The sequence below is a fragment of the Tursiops truncatus genome, chromosome 19 (assembly GCF_011762595.2).
Source record: "Tursiops truncatus isolate mTurTru1 chromosome 19, mTurTru1.mat.Y, whole genome shotgun sequence".
NCBI classification, from domain to species: domain Eukaryota; kingdom Metazoa; phylum Chordata; class Mammalia; order Artiodactyla; family Delphinidae; genus Tursiops; species Tursiops truncatus.
In genome coordinates, this window is record NC_047052.1 from 35,040,192 (window position 1) to 35,060,225 (window position 20,034).

The 20,034-nt window shown below is 38.4% G+C and overlaps 2 protein-coding genes across 8 annotated transcripts in view; one reads left to right on the forward strand and one right to left on the reverse strand.

Moving 5' to 3' along the window:
* The window catches only part of SIAH1 (siah E3 ubiquitin protein ligase 1), a 28,445-nt gene extending 16,970 nt beyond the window's left edge, over nucleotides 1–11,475 (forward strand). For 2 of the 5 annotated variants that reach the window (XM_019932471.3, XM_019932472.3), the window contains exon 2: nucleotides 9,994–11,475. In XM_019932471.3, coding sequence (XP_019788030.1) covers nucleotides 9,996–10,844 — 849 coding nt within the window. In that variant the 5' untranslated portion in view covers nucleotides 9,994–9,995 and the 3' untranslated portion in view covers nucleotides 10,845–11,475. Of the gene's footprint in view, nucleotides 1–7,067; nucleotides 7,680–9,039; nucleotides 9,158–9,993 lie in introns of those variants that run through there. The other 3 variants (XM_019932469.3, XM_019932470.3, XM_019932468.3) reach the window with 3 other exon arrangements.
* LONP2 (lon peptidase 2, peroxisomal) overlaps nucleotides 11,299–20,034 on the reverse strand; it is a 102,281-nt gene continuing 93,545 nt past the window's right edge. For all 3 annotated transcript variants that reach the window (XM_073795648.1, XM_019932467.3, XM_004311607.4), the window contains one exon: nucleotides 11,299–18,221. In XM_073795648.1, coding sequence (XP_073651749.1) covers nucleotides 18,000–18,221 — 222 coding nt within the window. In that variant the 3' untranslated portion in view covers nucleotides 11,299–17,999. The remainder of the gene's footprint in view (nucleotides 18,222–20,034) is intronic.

Below are 20,034 nucleotides of genomic sequence, written 5' to 3' on the forward strand. Positions count from 1 at the left end.
TTTGAAAACTTAGAGAATTGGTATGAAAATATATTCAATTTTTTAGACTGTGTTTGTGGTGATAAAATGATTTACTTCACCATATAGTGTTGTTATTATTTTTTAAAACAGACTTTATTTTTTTAGAGCAGTTTTAGATTCACAGCAGAAGTGAACAGAAGATACAGAGATTTCTTGTATTCACCCTGCCCCATCATTATCACCCAAAGTCCATGGTTTACATTAATGGTTCTCTCTTAGTGCTATATATTATATGAGTTCTGACAAATGTATAATGATATGTACCCACAACTGTAGCATACAGGATAGTTTCACTGCCCTAAAAATCCTTTGTGATCCACCTCTTCATCCCCTCCCTGCCCAGTCTCTGGCAAATACTGATCTTTTTACTGCCTCCATAGCTTTGCCTTTTCCAGCATGTCATATAGTTGGAATCATACAGTATGTAGCCTTTTCAGACTGGCTTCTTTCACTTAGCAGTATATATTTGTTTCCTTCATATGTTTTTGTGGCTTGATAGCTCATTTTTTAAAATTTCTGAATTATATTCCATTGTATGAATGTATCACAGTTTACCTCTTCACTATAGGAAGACATCTTAGTTGCTGCCACGTCTTGGGAATTATGAATAAAGCTGCTGTAAACATCTATGTGCAGGTTTTTGTGTGGACATAAGTTTCCAGCTCCTTTGGGTAAATACCGGGGAGCATGATTGCTGGATCTTATGGTAAGAATACGTTTAGTTTTGAATAAACTGCCTTCCAAGTGGCTGTACCATTTTGCATTTCCACCAGCAATGAATGAGAGTTCCCGTTGCTCCACATGTCCACCAGCATTTGCTGTTGTCAGTGTTCTGGATTTTGCCATTCTAAAAGGTGTGTGGTGATACCTTATTTTTGTTTTAATTTGTATTTCTCTGATGACAAATGATGTGGAGCACCTTTTCATATGCTCCTTTGCCATCTGTATATCTGATGAGGTGAGGTGTCTGTTAAGGTCTTTTGCCCGTTTTTTAATTGGCATGTTCGCTTTCTTGTTGAGTTTTAAGAGTTCTGTGCTGTATTTTGGATAATATAGTCCTTTATCAGATATGTCTTTTACAAACATTTTCTCCCAATCTTTGGTTTGTCTTCGCATTCTCCTGACTGTTGCAGAGCAGACATTTTTACTTTTAATCAAGTCCAGCTTATCAATTGATTCTTTCCTGGTTCATGCCTTTGGTGTTTCTGAAAAGTCATTGCCAAACCCAAGGTCATCTAGATCTTCTCCTGTGTTGTTATCTTCTAGGAGTTTTATAGTTTTGTATTTTACGTTTAGATCTGTGATCCATTTGAGTTAATTTTTGTGAAAGGTGTAAGATTTGTGTCTAGATTCCTTTTTTTTTGCATGTGGATACTCAGCTGTTCCAGCACCAATTGTTGAAGACTCTCTTCATTGTGTTGCCTTTTGCTCCTTTGTCAAAGATAAGCATAGTGTGTTGTAAAATAGTGTTATTTAAAGTGAATTTTAAATCTTAGTTGTGAATTCACTCTCTTTAATGTTATAGCAAGTAACAGATATATTCTACCTTAGGGGTCATCAGGGATGAGTGAGTTGTGGTTGTATACATGCTATTTCTTTTATTTGGAATCTTTCATACTGTTGTACTTGATTTATTCATTCCTTCCAGAAATATTTGAGTACCTGGTCTGGGCTGGGTACTGTCCTAGGTGCTGGAGATAGAAGCGTGAGCAAAATAAACAAGGTCTATGCTGATGAAGTTTATATTGTAGTACAGAGCTCTTGAACCAGAAGTTAGTGGTTCAGGGATCCTGGGAGTTCTCAAGACCCTTTGAGGGTCAAAACTTTTTTTCACAGTAATGAGACATGAGAGTAAAGTGAGGTTCCCAGAGGCTACATGACATGTGGTATCTTCACAGATTAATTGCAGAAGCAGATATTAAATATCCAACAGTATTTTTTATTGCATCAGATATTAAAAAGATTTGCAAAAAATGTAAAACATAAACACTCTTCTCCCTATTATGGAAGATAGTTATTTTTCATAAACATTTTATGTAATAGATTTTTAATTGTTTTGTAAAAAATGTGATGGTAATTTTAACAAATATTTTTAAAGTTCTTGGCTTGAATTTCTAATATTGTAAATATTAATACATATAAACCACATTGACAAAATGCTCTTTTGGGGTCCTCAATAATTTTTTAAAAGTTTAAAGCAGTAAAGACATTTTTTTCTTAAATGGCCAGATAGGTTTAGCTTTAGGAGTCATAGGATCAACTTTTTATTTAACTCCATCCTTGAAAGCAGTCACAGATAATATGTAAATGAATGGGCTTAACTATGTTCCAGTAAAACTACTTACAAAAACAGGCAAGTGATCTGTAGCTGTAGTTTGCCAGTTACTGGTGTAAAGGGTTCCTGGTACCAAAAAAGTTTGAGAATTGCTGTTATCAGTGAAAAGCTGGTATTGTGGAGAGAGAGACGGGCAGAAGACAGACAATAAGTAAGTTATTTAGTAAGATAATTTCATATGGCAAGAGATAATACGAAGACAGTAAGAAGGGTGATCTGGCCTTTAGAAATAAAGTGATCAGGAAAGGCCCCTCTAAGGAGCTGACGTAAGGTAACTCTTATTTTTTCAGGTTTTATCTCCCATCTTTTTTTTTTTAATCTCTCCTGGCTACATTGGATCTCTCTTGTGTTGGGAGCGAAAGCAAGACAGTTGAATCTTATTAAACTTAAATTCAGAAAAGGTTAATTTTTCAAGTTGAATTAGAAAATATCCAAAGCATATCTGCTTTGAAAGGATCTAGGAAATTATAACATATTGCCCAGATTAGAACACTGACCTACTTTATACGACATCTAGCAAGTTAACTTCTCTGTATCATTTTTCTCTTCTGAAAATGAGAGAGCTGGTTAAGATCTTTTCCAAGTCTAAAATTTTTCATAATGTCTGTTTGCCTAGGATGCCATTTGTCACCTCTTCTAAGTCCTCCTCGATAGATAGCTCCAACTTCCTTTTTTTTTCTTTTTTCTTAAAGTAGTTCTGTGATCTGAAATATTTATTTTGAAATCTATTTTCCTGTCTATAATGCAGGGGGTAAATGCTTAACCTGGAAGCTCATTGAGGACAATACCTGGTACATAAGTATGCTTATTAATAAATATTTGGGGCAGCTGTTTTAGTGAGAATGGAGGAAAGTCCCTCCTCTGCCTCAGTATTTAACTTGCTGACCCTGGAACCATTTAGGTTATAGCAGTAAGAATGAAACCAACCAACAATGAAGCTCCAATGAGGGACATGAAAACTTTAATAGAGGGGTTAAGGAAGTACAAGAGCAATGCAGTATGAATTTATGTGGCCATTCCAACTTAAGGGAAAGGAAGGGGAAGTAGCCGTTCCTGCCATCAAACTCTCTGTTCCCTTGTTGGAAATTGAGGATCTACATAATTAAATTCTTTAGCATACCAAAAGATAGGTAACTTTAGCAAAACCAAATTTATGAATTAGAATTTAATGAGTTCTCTTGGAATGCAGTGCAAAACAAAGATTGGAATTATGAGAAAAAAATATATAAGTGACTTGAAGATAGATCCAGGAGAGTCAGTATCAGGATTATGTGAAGAAAAGAACTGAGTAATGGTAAGAGTCGAAGAACAATTAGAAGAAAGGTCCACAAAGGTAAAAGACTTGAGTCTTGGGATTGAAAATACTCACCTCGTGTTTGGCAAGTGCTGATGGCATGTATCTAGATGTTTTGATGAAAATTTCTTCCAAAGATAAGAGTTTTAGAAGCTACCTGTCAGGGTAAAAAAGGTTACCTGCAAATGAATGAAAATAAAAATGACATTAGATTTTTCATCTACATAGTTACATGTCAGAAGACAGCAGAATTTATGTAGTTCTAGGGGTAAAGGGTGTGAACTAGAATTCTAAGCTTGTGCAAGAGCTTCAGATTGTTAAGACTGAGACTTAATTGCTTACATGCCCTTTCTGAAAACTTCTTTGAGGTACTATGGCCATACCAAAAAATGAATCATAATTAAGGATTCAAGGGGAAGAAAAAGATGGGTATTTGTCTTATGATATAGTTGTGAGAAATGAAATCAGAATGTTTGCAGTTAGGTTTAAATGATTGTTTTGACAAAAGTTTTGAAGTTTAGTACAGTCTTTATCCTGGCAGGTGGGAAAGGGAAAGTTTCACTATTAGCACATTAAATGACCTGCCTTGTTTTGGGAGATGTTAATACTTTTATTCTTGATGTTAATATAGATTCAATGTGAAATAAAAATAATAAGGATAATAGCTAGTAAAATAAAATTAGGATGTAGAATCATGCTTTCCAATAGGACTTTCTTCAGTGACAGGATATGGTGATACTATTTTGCATTCCCACCAGCAGAGTATGAGAGTTCCATCTCTTAGATGTGTCACAGGCATCTCACTTCTACTTCGCATTTCATCCATTATTACAGTTTGGTATCTAGCATAGTGCCTAATGGGTTCTGGTTAAGTATATGTTTTTTTTTTTTACCAGGTGTAGAAGCCTCAAAATACAGTGTTAGGCATTAAAAAGCAAATGTACTTTGCTTTACACATTTAAGTTATGGTTTGCATTTTCCTCTCCGTTTACTGTCATCACCTTTGTTCAGACTTCTGGTTTTACAGGTCTTCTATCAGGTCTTTTGTCCTGGGCTTTCCCCACTTCAGATCATCCCTCTTACTGGACACATAACTCTGATTCTGTGGCTACAACGTCTTCTGAATTATCTTCAGGAAAATAGAGCTTTTAGGAAAATACTTTGTATAATTTTTTAAAATTCCTATTACTTTGGTGCAGTTCTGGAAACTAAAAATAGATTGCTTAATTTTTTTCTTGGCATTATGGTTTTATAACAAAGTTTGATTTTTAACTTTTGGCATTTTAAGCTGTTGAATTTTAAGGAGACTTGCCTTAGTTTTAATTTCGTCTGAGGTAGACAAACCATTAGGATGTGGACATCTTTGAGGGGGGCCATTATTTGCAGGCCGCAGTAACTTTAGTAAAAGGCAAGAAAGTGAAAAGCACAACATTGTTGTGTATTCATTTTAATCAGAGAAATTCTTCATCAGTCATTTATAATTTATAATAGGAAACAAAGTTTCCCCCATGAAATTGAGAATAAAAGTTTAAGACTACTTCTGTCATAAGTTTGTGAATGTGGCAAAGCAACGATTAAATACTCTGAAATTACTAAGGCAACATTAAAGGCTGATTCTAAAATGTTTTTATCTAAATTAAAATCTGTTTAAACTTTATACCAAACGGGGCCTGAGATGTAGGCTTTATTTTAGAAAGGGTAGGTAATAGTGCACTCTTGGTAAATTTTGGATTTTTGCTAACTTTGGATTCTATGGGCTTGTCTTAGTGTAATGTAGTTTTTGTGAAATTTTCCCTCGTAAAACCAGTTTAAATAAATGTTTTACCTAGTGGAGAAATTCTGTATTGTGCTAAAAATTAGTTAAATGGCAGTTGATCTTTGGTATACATTTTTGATAACCTTACAAGCTAAAGGCATCTTTTAGAGTATATATCTGGAACCCACAAGTTCTATGTCTCTAACTAATTGATGACCTCAGGCAAAACAAGTTAACTTTTGGAATTGTGTGAGTACGTACATATTTTGGAATATGTACCACCTATGATATATATAACTTACCCGTCTCCCTTAATCCAGACAAAAGCCATGCAAGGCTGGAAATATTGTCCCAGTTTTACAGCTGAGCCGGTGGTGAAGACTGGGTTTGAATCCAAGTGTAGATGGCTCCAGAACACTCACATTTTTACTGTCCTGACTCACTTGTTGCGAGGTTTGTCCATATATTAATGGCTTTCAGATAATGTTGTAAGGATCTGTATAGGTCCTTTGGAAGTTTGGGAAAAAATTTTTCTTTGGCTTGAGAAATCTGTCATCCCTTTTATTTGTTTTACACATTTAGACTCTGTCTTAATTCTGTTTGGAGTTTTTCCTGCCTAAAACATTTTAAGTCTCCTGCTGTAGAAACCTGAGACTTAACTGTTGAATAGAATGAATATGTATTAGAAAATAAAAACCTAGGTAATAGTAATTTATATTTGTCAGTGAACAGACTATTTTCAATTATATTTCTATTCCTAATATCAAAATGAGGTTGAGGTGACTGAACACACTATATAGGGTGGGTAAGTGATTAGAGTTAAGATTTTATGCTGAAAATGGGCAATCTACAATTTGCAGCATAGGGTTCACTCCCCACTACCAGCTCTTGCTGCCTTTAAAGGCTGCCCTAAGCATGATGTAATGACAGGTTAAACCTCTGAATGCCTGAGCTGACGCAATGCAAATCTGAGGCCCTGGACTTTATTGGGGCAAGGGTAATGCTTGTTTAAAAACAAAACAAGCTACTCTGTTTAATAAGGCCGTTTAAGTTGGCTTTCCTAGAGTGGGAAGAGAATAAAATCTCAATTTGAAGGTTGAAGCAGGAGTTTAATATGGTTATGTGTGTTTACTACTCTCACTGCGAAGTCTTCTCGAAGGGAGAAGGGGGAGTTTAAAACAAGGTGCGGTGAAAATGGGGAAGTGAGTTACAATTGAGGAAATAAGGTAGTTGACGCCCGATAAATAGTTATTGAACGAAGTAGGGAGAATGTTTTTACTGTATAAAAATCTAGCGTTCTCACGGTTAACCGAGAGAGTGTACTACAGAGAAGAGTGCTTGTCTGGCCACGGATTTCCCATATATTCTGTGCAGATCTTGGGTTGAAACCAGCCGAAACCAACCGAAATTGCCTATATCTGACTGTTTGGGCCTACAGAAACGGAGTGTTTCTACCTACTTGTAAGCTGGTGGAAATGCTGTGGCGTGTGCAGTGTCGCCAGGTTCGCGGGGATCTCGGGTTTATTCCGGCTGGGTGGCTGGTGGGAGTCGCGCGCTGCTTGCTTTAGAACCGCCCTAGGCTGAGTGGGGTGGAGCCTTAATCCCCGCCCCCCCCCCCCCCCCCCCCCCCCCCCGTGCGCCGCCCCGCCCTTCGCCCTCAGAGGCAGCCGCCGCCCTGAGCACAGCACAGTCTGAAACTCTGCGTGGAGCGGGCCCTCCCAGCTGCGGGCCGGACCCTGCAGCAGTAGCTCGAGCTGGCACCGAGACCGCAACTCCTCGTCTGGTCGCTTCCACGCACCCTACAGTCTTGTCCTTCACCGAGGTGGCTGGAGCCTAGCCGATGAATTTGGGGAAGATAGACTTCCGAGACAGACAGACGAAGGTTTAGGGCCCAGCAGAGGACAGCTCAGCAATGGCTCCCATTTTTGGAGACGCAGGCGAATTTGAGCTCATGGGGAGGTGTGGTCGGCTCCTCTTGAGACAGGATGGGGGCTTCAGTTCTCTGCCTCTGTAGCCAGTGCTTCTGAGGAGTATTGAATGCAGTGTATGGAGCAGGGCACGTGCCTTCCCTTCTTGAAAACTTGACCCGGGACATGTTTAGGAACAAAAGGTGTCCAGGACGGCCCTCTGTTGCAAGTCGTCTTTACTTCTGGGGGAAAGGCTATGAGCTGCCTGGCTTCTCATGACGGGGAAGCCTCCCTTACCTTTTCTGTACTCCTGGAGGGGCGTCTTGCTTACTTGTTTACCAGCATCTGGGACAAAGAAGAGAAAAGGTACTGCCATTAAGAGACTGGGTTGCTTAAACTGTGAAATGGGAAAGTTGTGTGAGCCAGTGGAATCTAAATGGATCAGGGAATGGCTGCACCATAATTGAGCTGGCAGTGATGTTTCCTTTGGTCAGCTGTGTACTTTTCTCAATTTAAATCAAACTTCAGGTTATGTCATGACTCCTGCAGAGTTGTCCAGACACTTGAGTCCTTGGTTCCTACTGCAGGGCTGTGTGTGGGTTGGGGCTCTTTCTCTCTTTGAAGATGGAGCTGGGTTCCACCTTCCGAGCTTTGGGAAGCTTTAGTAGCTGCTATCCCGTAATACTTCCATTCACAAGAAGTAGACGCCACATTTTGCTTGTTTTCACACTTTGAATAGGAATTTAAGTTGTGCTTTCTACAATGTTGGAAAAATAATAATGTACACTGTAACATGAGCCTGAACTATTGATGATAAATGTATAACTATTTTGCTCGGTCAAGAAATTAAAACAGTAATACTTTTCTTGCTTAATAGTTACATTATGTTGAATACAAACTGAGTTTACTGCCTCTCGACGTGTGACTAGCTGTTTTGGTTTAGTGATTTGAAAGGCATTGGTGGCTTAGATTATTTTGTGTCCAAGGAACCACTTCCCAGTTATTATGTTGCTCTCTTAAATGAGCAGCATAAAATGGACCATGAAATAAACATACAGGATATTTTGGCAATGCTGATAAACCCATTGTTTTACTAGTGACCTAAAACAAAATGCATGGATCATCATATGCACAAAGAATCTCCTCAGGGGAAACTGGATTACAGCAGAGTTCCTTTATAGTGCTTTTGTTGGGCTGGAATACCGGGGTTATAGAGGGCTTCAGTGATGAGAGTTGATTCCTGTTGTCCTAAATCCATGTGATGAGCCACATTATGATAGAATTCTGTGGTACTTTTGTTTCCCCTTGTACTTTAGAATATACCTTTAGTGACAGTGGAATTGATCTGTTTTGGCGTTTTTTTGTTTTTCTTTCACTCTCAGTCCCTATTTAAGGTGTCCATCCTTGAGCAATCTATGAGTAATAGAAGCCAAATTGCATTTATGTGGTCACATTGATAACAGCATTATTTTTCGAAGTTAAATTCTTTCCAACAGTAACAATTATAATTGAGAAAACATTAAATTTGAGGAGTTTAATTTTGTAGAAATATGGCTTATGGTTATTGGGAGTATACTCTTAGGACATCAGTAGACTGATTTTTTTGTCACCCCCAAGAAAGCGGCCCACTATATCCTAGCAAAGGTAGATTTCTGGGAAAAGGTGGCTTGTTTTATCTTTCATTTAGCTTAACAAGTTAGTTAATATTGTTGATCATTTCTTCCAGATGGCATTTATTAAATAATGTTTATCACTGTACTGATGAATGCTTCAGCAACACTGGTGAACTCTAGGGTACAAGGAGTTCTTTACCTGTTGGCTCTATCCCTCACCCCCAATGTTGTGTGAGTCTCTCTGATGCTTTTTATCTTTATTCTTTATTTATCTTTTCCTGACTCTCCTGCTTTGTAAATTATACCTGATTTATATTGTAGAATGGAAGTAGAGTAGAATGGTTTACTTTCTTTGAATACCAGACTCAAATCTTTTATTTGAGGATGGCCCTCCATTTCTCCTCCATACTTGCTCACTTTTGAAGGGGGCACAGATCAGTAGGAAACAAGGTTAATACCTAGCTGGTGTTAACATTCCATGCAGACGGATGATGGAATGGCAGTAGACCCTTCCCCTTGTAACCCCTTCCCTTTCCCAAATACACCTCTAGAGCAGATAACTGTTCACCATTAGGAGGAGTTAATCAGAGTGCCCTGGTGGTCCTTTGGATCACGTATATAACTCACTGGAGCTATCAACAGCTGCCTTAAGAATGAGGAAGAAATAGAATGAGTAGGGCAGGTGAACACAGAGAGGGAGGAGGAATTCCAGTCAAAACTGATTGTATTGAACTTAAACTACTTGTACAGTGTTCCTTAGTTGTTATGGTCCAGTTTCTATTTTAGCATTTATTCCATCCAAGGATGATTTTTTTTAACATTATTTTTAGAGAAAAGGAATTCTAAATGTGCTCTGGAACATTTTGAAAAGAGATTTTATCCAGTGTACAATGCACATACTTCAAGTAATTTATGTTTTTTTAAACCGTTTTCCTTTTTGCTTACAGTAAATTCTGCATGAAACTTAAGTATTTCTGGCATGTAAACATTATTTATATAAAACAAGTTATCGTTGTAATTATTTTTCTCCTGCCTCCTTTTATTTTTATTTATGTTTTTTATTACAGAAATGAGCCGTCAGACTGCAACAGCATTACCTACTGGAACCTCAAAGTGTACACCATCCCAGAGGGTACCTGCCCTGACTGGCACAACTGCGTCCAACAATGACTTGGCGAGTCTTTTTGAGTGTCCGGTCTGCTTTGACTATGTGTTACCACCCATTCTTCAGTGTCAGAGTGGCCATCTTGTTTGTAGCAACTGTCGCCCAAAGCTCACGTGTTGTCCAACATGCCGGGGCCCGTTGGGATCCATTCGCAACTTGGCTATGGAGAAGGTGGCCAATTCAGTACTTTTCCCTTGTAAATATGCCTCTTCTGGATGTGAAATAACTCTGCCACACACAGAAAAAGCAGACCACGAAGAGCTCTGTGAGTTTAGGCCTTATTCCTGTCCGTGCCCTGGTGCTTCCTGTAAATGGCAAGGCTCTTTGGATGCTGTAATGCCGCATCTGATGCATCAGCATAAGTCTATTACAACCCTACAGGGAGAGGATATAGTTTTCCTTGCTACAGACATTAATCTTCCTGGTGCTGTTGACTGGGTGATGATGCAGTCCTGTTTTGGCTTTCACTTCATGTTAGTCTTGGAGAAACAGGAAAAATACGATGGTCACCAGCAATTCTTTGCAATTGTACAGCTGATAGGAACACGCAAGCAAGCTGAAAATTTTGCTTATCGACTTGAGCTAAATGGTCATAGGCGGCGATTGACTTGGGAAGCCACTCCTCGATCTATTCATGAGGGAATTGCAACAGCCATTATGAATAGTGACTGCCTAGTCTTTGACACCAGCATTGCACAGCTTTTTGCAGAAAATGGCAATTTAGGCATCAATGTAACTATTTCCATGTGTTGAAATGGCAATCAAACATTTTCTGGCCAGTGTTTAAAACCGTTGCATTCAATTTCACAGAGAATAAGGCACCTGTCTGCCTACCAACCAGAAGCTTTTGGTAGGTGGAAGCTAGAAACAGGAAGGTAAATGAAAGGCTGTTAAATACAGGAAACAGTTGCATGTAGTAACACTAATATATTTAAAAATAAGTCAACAGTAAACCACTGAAAATAAAATATATATATATGTGTGTGTGTGTGTGTGTGTGTATGTATATATATATATATATATATATATATATACATACACACACACACACACCCAAGATGGGCATCTTTTGTATTAAGAAAGGAAGCATTGTAAAATAATTCTGAATTTGTGTTTGTTGTAGATTGAGTGTACTGTTAAAAAATATTGGGTTCTTGTTTTTTTTGTTTTGTTTTTTTGTGTGTGTGCGTGAGTGTGTGTGTGTGTGTTTGGTTTTTTTTTTTCCTTTAACTGACAAGCCATGTTGAGTGGTCTTGGACCACTGCTTTTCCCCTATGTGAGTCAATACATAGTGCTGCTGTGTGTGTATATTTTTTTGTGTGTATTTGCTAATTTTTATTAATTCTAGTTTTTCATTAAATAAATTTGACTTTCTTTTCTGTAATTCAGGTTTTTCCTCACTTTTTTTTGTACCTTTTTAAAGTTAGTGTCTTTTTGATATGCATAATTGTTTATGGTAAAATTTATACATGTGTTCAATACATATTTTCTTTTTCCCCATTAATCAGTTCATTAGAAATATTTTAAATTCAACTATTTTGTGAAGATATGAGTTTCAGAAAGGAAAGGTAACATCGGAAGAATTATCAGAAGCTATTTAAAGCAGCTATAAAGTGATCTCTCTCTTTCTCTCTCTCTTCTCCAGTTGAGTCATACCTTCAAACTTATTCTTTGTAAGGTTAGGGAGTACTGATTTTTTTTTTTTTTTAATACTGGAAAAAAAAAAATCAGGCTCTCCCCCTCCCCCAGATACCTTGGACAAATCACACATGTTTAAAATTTGTTCTTGTATTTATTGGTTTTGCAAAAGAAGGCATCGTCTCACACAGTATTTGTAATTAAAAGCAAGTCATTTGTTTAAAAAAAAGGCAGTTTGCAAAAAAAATGTTTTTGGTCTTTTATAATTCTCATTAAAAGAATATCTGGCAAATTAAAAACTCTTACGTGTCTGCTTTAGCTCCAAGTTTGATTAAAATCCAAAGTTATTTTCCTGTTAAATTCTGTATTTTATAGCCAAAAGCAATGTACTATGTATTGTGAATTTTGGTAGATAGAGATCTGTTCTAAAGTACAGTAAACGAATGGGTATATGGTCTCTGGCCTACACAGAATCTTGTTTTTTCCTTCCTTTTGCTTAGATTTTGATTCTCACAACTCTGTTAGGAGGCGAATTAGTTACAATGCTGATCACTTTTCCCCCCTTTTTAACAACAAAAAAATGAGTTAGTATTTTATAGCCTTGTGGTTAAGAGCCTGGCTTCTACAGCCAGACTTCAGGGGCTACATGCCTATGCTAGCTGTAACTCTCACTAATCAGCTGTGTGATCTTGGGTTCCAGTTTACTAGTGTAAACTGAAATGAGGTTAATTATGGTAGCTACATCCAAGGGTTAAATGGGATGGATACAAGCTACCTAGGACCGTGCTCTGTACCCCAACATGTTAGCTGCTATTAGTATACCTGTAACTAGCACCATATAGTTAACTGATGTGAGTTAGCCTGAAGCACCTAGCAAGATTCTGAAATTGCCTTCTGATTGGCCATAGATCATTTTATTTTGTGTGGTTTTTATGGGTACCTTAAACATAGGAAGTCAGTTAAAAATAATTTGGACTTCCCCTTAACCCCCCCCCACCACTGCCCCAATTCTGGATAACAAAATTTACTTCTGTTAAGCATTTTCAGGAAAGAAGGTTGTGTAGGGGCCCTGGTGGTGCAGTGGTTGAGAGTCCGCCTGCTAATGCAGGGGACACGGGTTCGTGCCCCGGTCTGGGAAGATCCCACATGCCGCAGAGCGGCTGGGCCCATGAGCCATGGCCACTGAGCCTGCACTTCTGGAGCCTGTGCTCCACAACGGGAGAGGCCACAACTGAGAGGCCCGCGTACGGCAAAAAAAAAAAAAAAAAAAGGTGGTTGTGTAGTTTCTTTCCTACATAGGCATTATTTTTTGAATTGGTTATAACTTGTGCTTGTGTGTAGCCATTTTTGTGGCGAAAGGGAACAGGGCAACCACCAATGTATATCCAGGTCTATTCCTATTAGCATGTGTGTTTAGAAAAGCAGTTTTTCCTCCTTATTTAGTATATTGAATATTTTTGTGGAGTTATATCATTTGTATTTAAAATATTTTAAAATGTTTCTTTGATTATAAAACATTTCTTTGATATATGTGTTCAATATATAGACTTTGGCACACACAGTAGAGTCTGTAGTCTTATCCGTTCAGACGACTACAAACATTTTTGTTTTTCTAGTTCTTTGTGTATTTACATGTGTTTACACACATTTATTTTGAAATCATGTAATTTGGGATTGTGTAACTATGTAACTCCCTCGCACCCCTACACATAACATGATCATCTAAGCATTTAATAATCTTGGAAAAACATCATTTGGGGTAATTTTTGTGAAGATTGACTGTAGTTTTAGCCAGGTCCCCAGTGTTGGATATTTGCTTTGCCCAGTTTTTCCAGGTAAATTTTTTCGGCTAATTATAAATAGCCTGTGAACATTTCTATGTTATCTGGTTATATTCTTGGGGTTTTTTATTTTCTTTAAAGGTCTTGATACTTTTTTCATTGCTTTCTGGAGAGGTTTCAGTGGAAACTTATGGTAGCAGTGTGAAGGATTTTGCCTTTCATTGTAACCTCATGTTTTGCCAATTTATGCTTAAGATAGATAGTAAATTTTGTGTGTTTGATAGGTAATAAGGTTGATATTTTAATATTTGTTAACTATATTTATTTGTCTTCATATTTTTGGCCTATAGGGATGATGTGACCTAGAGCCGTATTTCTTGGTCCATTTGAGATTTATGAGATCTAACTCTTGTTCTTAAATCATCTATATTTATAATCAATATTCTACTTTTTCCTATTGATGCCCCCACCCCTTCTGGTGTCTTGGTGTTTTCTTTCAGGGGATTATATAGGGTAGGGGTAGGGGATATTTTTTGTTCTTTTACATTCTTAAACTTGAATTCATCCTGTTGAACTGAATCATGAACCAGTTTAATATGCTAACGATTGTTGGGGAATTTTTTCTTTTGCTTTGAGTGATTTTTATTATAATATGTATAACTTTCTAATTTAAAAGGCCCACAATTTTACAAACTTTAAACTTAAGCGAAGCAAATGGCTATAGATGTTTTTGGCTCACCAAAAAATCTTAGTCATGTTCCCTGCTCGCCCCCCCAAGCTCAAGAGCTCTATATGCAGGAACATCTGCAATGATTCTACTAATGGAATTTTATTTCACTCAGGTTCCTGAGTGGAAAAATTGGTAAGTAACCCAAACTGAAAAGCAAAACACTGCATCAGACTTAAACATACCTGGGGGCCAGGCCAGGCTGTGACTGGTGCATTAGACTAGAGTAAGATTAGAACACACAGGGTGAATTGAGTGTATGACCTACCAACTAGTACTGTAGTCATTTATGTAAGTTAAATAAGAAAGGTACAGATGGAACGTTTTGAAAATCTATAGATTGAATGCACTGCTAGAACCTTAAGTCATTCCCTTCCCCACCTACCTATTGTGCATATTCCAAACATAAGGATGATTTGGTGGCTTACTGCGTATGATCTTAAGCAAGTTGAGTCATTTACCAAAAGAAACTCACATTTTCCTAAAAACAGCATCATCCACCAAATTCAAGCATCTCCTAAAATGTAAAGTGTGGGCTGTAGGTTCTAACTGCCTGGGTTTGAATTCTGACCCTTTACCTACTAACTTTGACTTAACTTTGCTCGAAGTTCCTTCTCTGTAAAGGGTGTAGTTGTGTCTACCTCATAAGGGAATGAGGATGGCTAAGTGTGCTGTAAAGTGCTTATCCTTATGCCTGGCACTATAGCCTCATTGCTTGCCGAACCATTTTCCTTAACTTTATACAGCCTTAAGAATTTTCTTTGAAAATAATTTATTTTTCTTAGGCCTTTCTAAATTCTGAAAAGTAGAAACAATGGTTTGAAGGAATACTTGGTTTTATAATAAAGTCACATTTTGACAAGCTTGCACTGTCACGTCAAGATTAGGATTTAGCCTAAAGGGTTTTAGTTCCTATTGCCTAGAAATGTACTGACAATACGTCAGAGCTGAACTTAATTAAAAAATTTTTAATATGAAAGATTTTTTATGAGGTCCAAGAATGTTAAATACATTCTTTAGCTCATTGATAGTACCTACCATACCTAATATGTTCCAAATAAGTGAATTTTCATAGCAAATAAAGCTTTTCCTACATTAAAAAAGAAACTTGATACAGCTGTTTAAAGAGTTTTCAATAGCCATTCAGTGCACTTGCCTATTGTTTCCCTTCAGATCCTTTTAGTATTTCCTTCCTGTTCTGGTGCTTTAAAAATTTTTTTAGTAACTAATTTTCATTGCAGTATCCACTAAATGTTATTAAAACAAAAAAGCATAGCATTGGATCATAAATCATCAAACTGGATAATGACTGTACTTTTGTAGTCTTGACTTTTTAAGCTGCTGGATAAAGTTTTCATGAAGATGGGCACTCAAATACAGCGCATTTTAGCCAAAATAATGTGAGCTTGAACATGTTACACTTAATTAAAAAAACAAAAGTTCTTGATGTTTACATCTAATAAATAGTCCCAGACAAAATAAACTTTGGATTTGGAAGAATTGGCAAAATTAACATTCTTTGTGGCTTAGTGTCAAGTCCCCTTAATTATAGGAAGGTTTTTCTCATTTCAGTGGTCAATAAAAGGAAAATGCAAAGTCAGCCCACTCTGCCCTCAGCAGCTGGTTACCTCACAACATGGTAGACTTTGGTAAGGTTTAAATGTGGACCGGTCACCGAGTGCCGGGAGCTCCTCTTGGTAGACATGACTAGTCACTGTGTTCAGATGATGGGAATCAGAAACCTCTGCATTTCAAGCAGCCTCTGCAACTCAGATGGCACTGGAAATGGAAATGAATTTGCAACCCCGCTCTTCTTATGAAGAGGATCTGTGCTATGACCAGAATGCAAATCTTGACTGATGTCCCGGGAAGAAAAGGAGAGAAGGAAATTTTGTGTGTTTCACTCAGCACATAAATTTTACCTCCCCTTATTTAGAAAAATTCAGGTATGTTTAGTACACTTTAAATCCACTCATTTAGTCAGGAGACCTTAACAATGGTCCAAGATTTGTAGGCTGATGTTAAATAGGGTCACTCAACTCCGATGGCATCTTCCACTGTATACAGGTGATTAACAGCAGTAAATCTCTGACATGGTTTACAGTAAGGTTCAAACAGAAGGGGCAGAGCCAAGTGAAAACCACTGAAGGGGCAGAGCTAAGTAAACGTGTGCCTCAAGCAGTGTAAAATTTCTTGATTACCAAGGCACTTAAAGCTTTTCATAGTTTTAATACTTGAAGAGTTTTAAAAGCCCACATTAAAAGTGTGGAGAGCACTGGTTAAATACACAGATTCCCAAGCCCTCACCTATAGGCCTGCTGAATTGGAATTTTAAGTTAGTTAGCAGTTCCAAAAAACCTAGCTGACTGATAGATGAGGGGTCTTTGGGAAACACTTTTACAAACAGTGCTAGAAAAAGATACTCAACCATTAGTCATCCCTCTGGTTGCTGAAAACAAATTAACATCATAGTTTCTTCTACCTTGTAAGACAATCGTGCAGAAATGATAAAATCACAGTAGTGATAAGATAGTCAATGAAATGTTTTCCAAGCTCCCGGTGCTTGCTCTCTCCCACTGGCCACGGCCCTAGGTCTGCACTTGTCCTCCCAGAACACATTCAGATTTTTACCACCAGGTCTGAGCACAGTATTAGGGTAATTTGTATATCTCATTCTTATCCAAGAAATTCCGAAGTATCTTTACATATCTGTTGTTATATTTTGTAATATAAGATTCTGAAGTCCATTACTGGCTGGAATAATGATTAGAAATTGTTCCGTGTTATTTTATGTTGCATTCTAACTGTATCTTCACAGTAACACTGATGAGTACAATTATTTGCACTTTAAAGGTAAGGAAAACTAAGATACAGAAAGTTCAAATGCTAGTAAATAGAAGAGCGTAACTTCATAGTTATCCATATCCTGGACTGAGTCACAGGAGAAGAGAGGCATGGAGAAAGGCTACCAGAACTGGGGATTGGCACAGGCAAACAAGCAACACAAGGGGAGGTGGCAGGAATCAGGATACCAAGTGTAGGGACCATCCCAGGATGGATGGCTGCCTCCCTCTGGGGACTGGACTTTTTTCTAAGATGACAGGCATTCAGGGCCAGTATGTTTCTGTCATGTAGGCCAACACATGCCACTCTGCTGCTTCCCTCAGCAAAGGAAGGGTAGGATGTGTAGACCTCATCACAGAGTTTGCTTCACTTGAATATTTTCCGTAAAGACTAATAGTTGGCTATTATTTTCACCTTTGCCCAGTTCCCCTTCTGATTGCTTTCAGGGGCCAATAAAATCTACAGGTGAATCTGCTAAGGTAATGGTCTATACCAATGGTTCCTGACCTTGACTACACATCAGAATCATCTGGGTGGCTTAGTAAAGCAGATTGGGTCCCACCCCCAGAGTCTGATTCAAAAGGTCTGCTGGTGGGTTTTGAGAATTTACATGTCTAATAAGTTCTCAGGTAATACAGATGCTTCTGTTTGGAACCACAGGAGAACCACTGTTCCATAACTTTCCAGGGACAGTAATGAGCCCATTCAAGACAAGAATTCAATTCCGATTTAATCAATTTATTAAATTAACATTTCTGTAATAAACACTAGCCACCACTTGAGTCAGGTTTGTTACTGCTGAGATTAGACTCGCAAATTAGGGACATTTTGCTTACCCCTGCTGGTGTGAATAAAATCATCCTGTCAGTACCTCTCGGCACTTTATAACTTAAAATTCTAAGAAGCTGAGATGTGGGCTTACAGTTTGCTATTTAAGAGGCCAGGTCTGGTGCTGACAGTAAAGCCACCATCAAAAGCTGCGTTAAGAACTTCATCCAGGCAGGTTGCTGTGACAAAAGTCAAATCCTGCCGGACATTGCCTGGGATTTCTTCAAGGTCTTTCTCATTCCTCTGAGGAATAATGACACGCTTCAGTCCCGCTCTGTGTGCTGCCAGCACTTTGTCTTTAATTCCACCTACCTGTAAGGAGAGAGGAACGTTATTAAGGTTTATGATCATCCTCAGGCTGTGGAAGAAACCCTGACCCACCTTTCTTTCACGCTATTTTAAAACATCCAAATCATCTTCCATTTTGCTAGAGCATGAGCTAGGAAAGCCACTAAAAAGGTTAACAGTAAATTCTTTACATTTCAATTAGTATTATATTAAATCCTTTTAATGGAAGATTCTAAATTTTTGACAGGTATGAGCACCTCTTCTGTCCGTGATTCTCTTTTATATTGTCAAGGTTAACATTTATATTCCTTTCTGTACTCACAACAATCTTGTTTATAGGCTGATTCTGAAAAAGTATTACATTATTTTGACCATAAATACCATTCCTACAGAGCTTAGTTGCATGCCAGGATTATTTTCTTCTGTACAGGTTTAAAGCAATGACCTCTGTGCCGTGTGATGAAGAAAACATCTAGGCTCTTGTGGTGGTTTTAAAATATGTCTGAAATGGTCCCTTCAGAAGGTGGAGTCTAATTCCCCTCCCTTGAATGTGTGCCAGGCTTAGCGATTTACTTGTAAGAATGCGGTGGAAGTGATGCTGTGTGACTTTCAAGGTTAAGTCACAAAAAATAAGAGCTTCTGCCTGGATCTCTCTTGGATCTCTTGCCCTGCAGGTAGCTCAGGTAGCCCAGGTGTCTGAGGTCACCCCAGCAGTCCGGCCAACCAGGACCAATCTGCAGTCACGTGAGTGAACCACAACAGAAGCAGATGCCCCGCCCCAGTCAGCCTTCAGATGACTGACTGCATCCAGGCTGGTATATGACTACATGATGAGAGACCCTGGGCCACAAGAGCCCAGCTAAGCCTCTCTTGAGTTCCTGCCCCACAGAAACTAAGAATAATAACTGCCGTTTTGGGGTGGTGTGTATGAGTAATAGATAACAGACACAAGTCTCAGTCACACCACCCGGAACACGTGACCCCTGGAGACAGCCCTCAGAAGCCTGCTCCCACCTGTGGCACCAGACTGGCTGGGCTCTAGGCCTTTCTGCACAGCGGCCATCCTACCACACTGTCACTCTCTTGCCAGGCTTTTCCTTTATGCTGCTGAACTACACTTTCAATGTAACTTCTTCAGAAAGAGTGTGAGATAAACGGATTCCCTGCACGTATGGAAATGTCTATCTTGCATTCACATTTGGTTGACGGTAAGGCTGTGTATACAAGATGATTTAAACCCATTTTCCCTCAGAGTCTTGAAGGTGCTGTGTATCTAGGGTCACGGATGAGAAAGCTTTTTCCTCCGTGATCTGAAAAGTCATGAGGATGCAATCCTTTTTCCTAGTTGGTACAGGCCCTTTCAATCTGAACATAGCCTTAAATTCTAGGAAATGCTCCATTATTTCCTTGACAATTTGTTCTCTTCCATTTTCTCTGTTTAGTTAGATGTTGGATTTGTCAGACTGTTTTTTCTATTATTTTTTTCTGAATAGTTCGTTGACCAATTCCTAAAACCGTTCTTTTAAATTCAAGAGCTTTGTCTTATCCTCTGTTCTTGAATTATGTTTTCTCCAGACTTAGCAGGTCTTTCTCTTAAATGCTGCTTTTCTCCATGTCTCCCATAATAGTTTAAAACTGAAGGCTTACTCAGAGCTGCTGTGGCTTCGCCTCTGCTGGGGGTAGGGAAGCCTTTTCCTGCGTGCAATTTGCACTGAGTTCAGGGGACCTAGTGGAAGAACCATTTGTTCTATGGAGATTTCAACGAATCCCCTGGTTTTCATTTCCCACCCCCTTCCTTTTCTAATGGTCTGAACCTTCTGGCTCTGAGCCAGTGCTT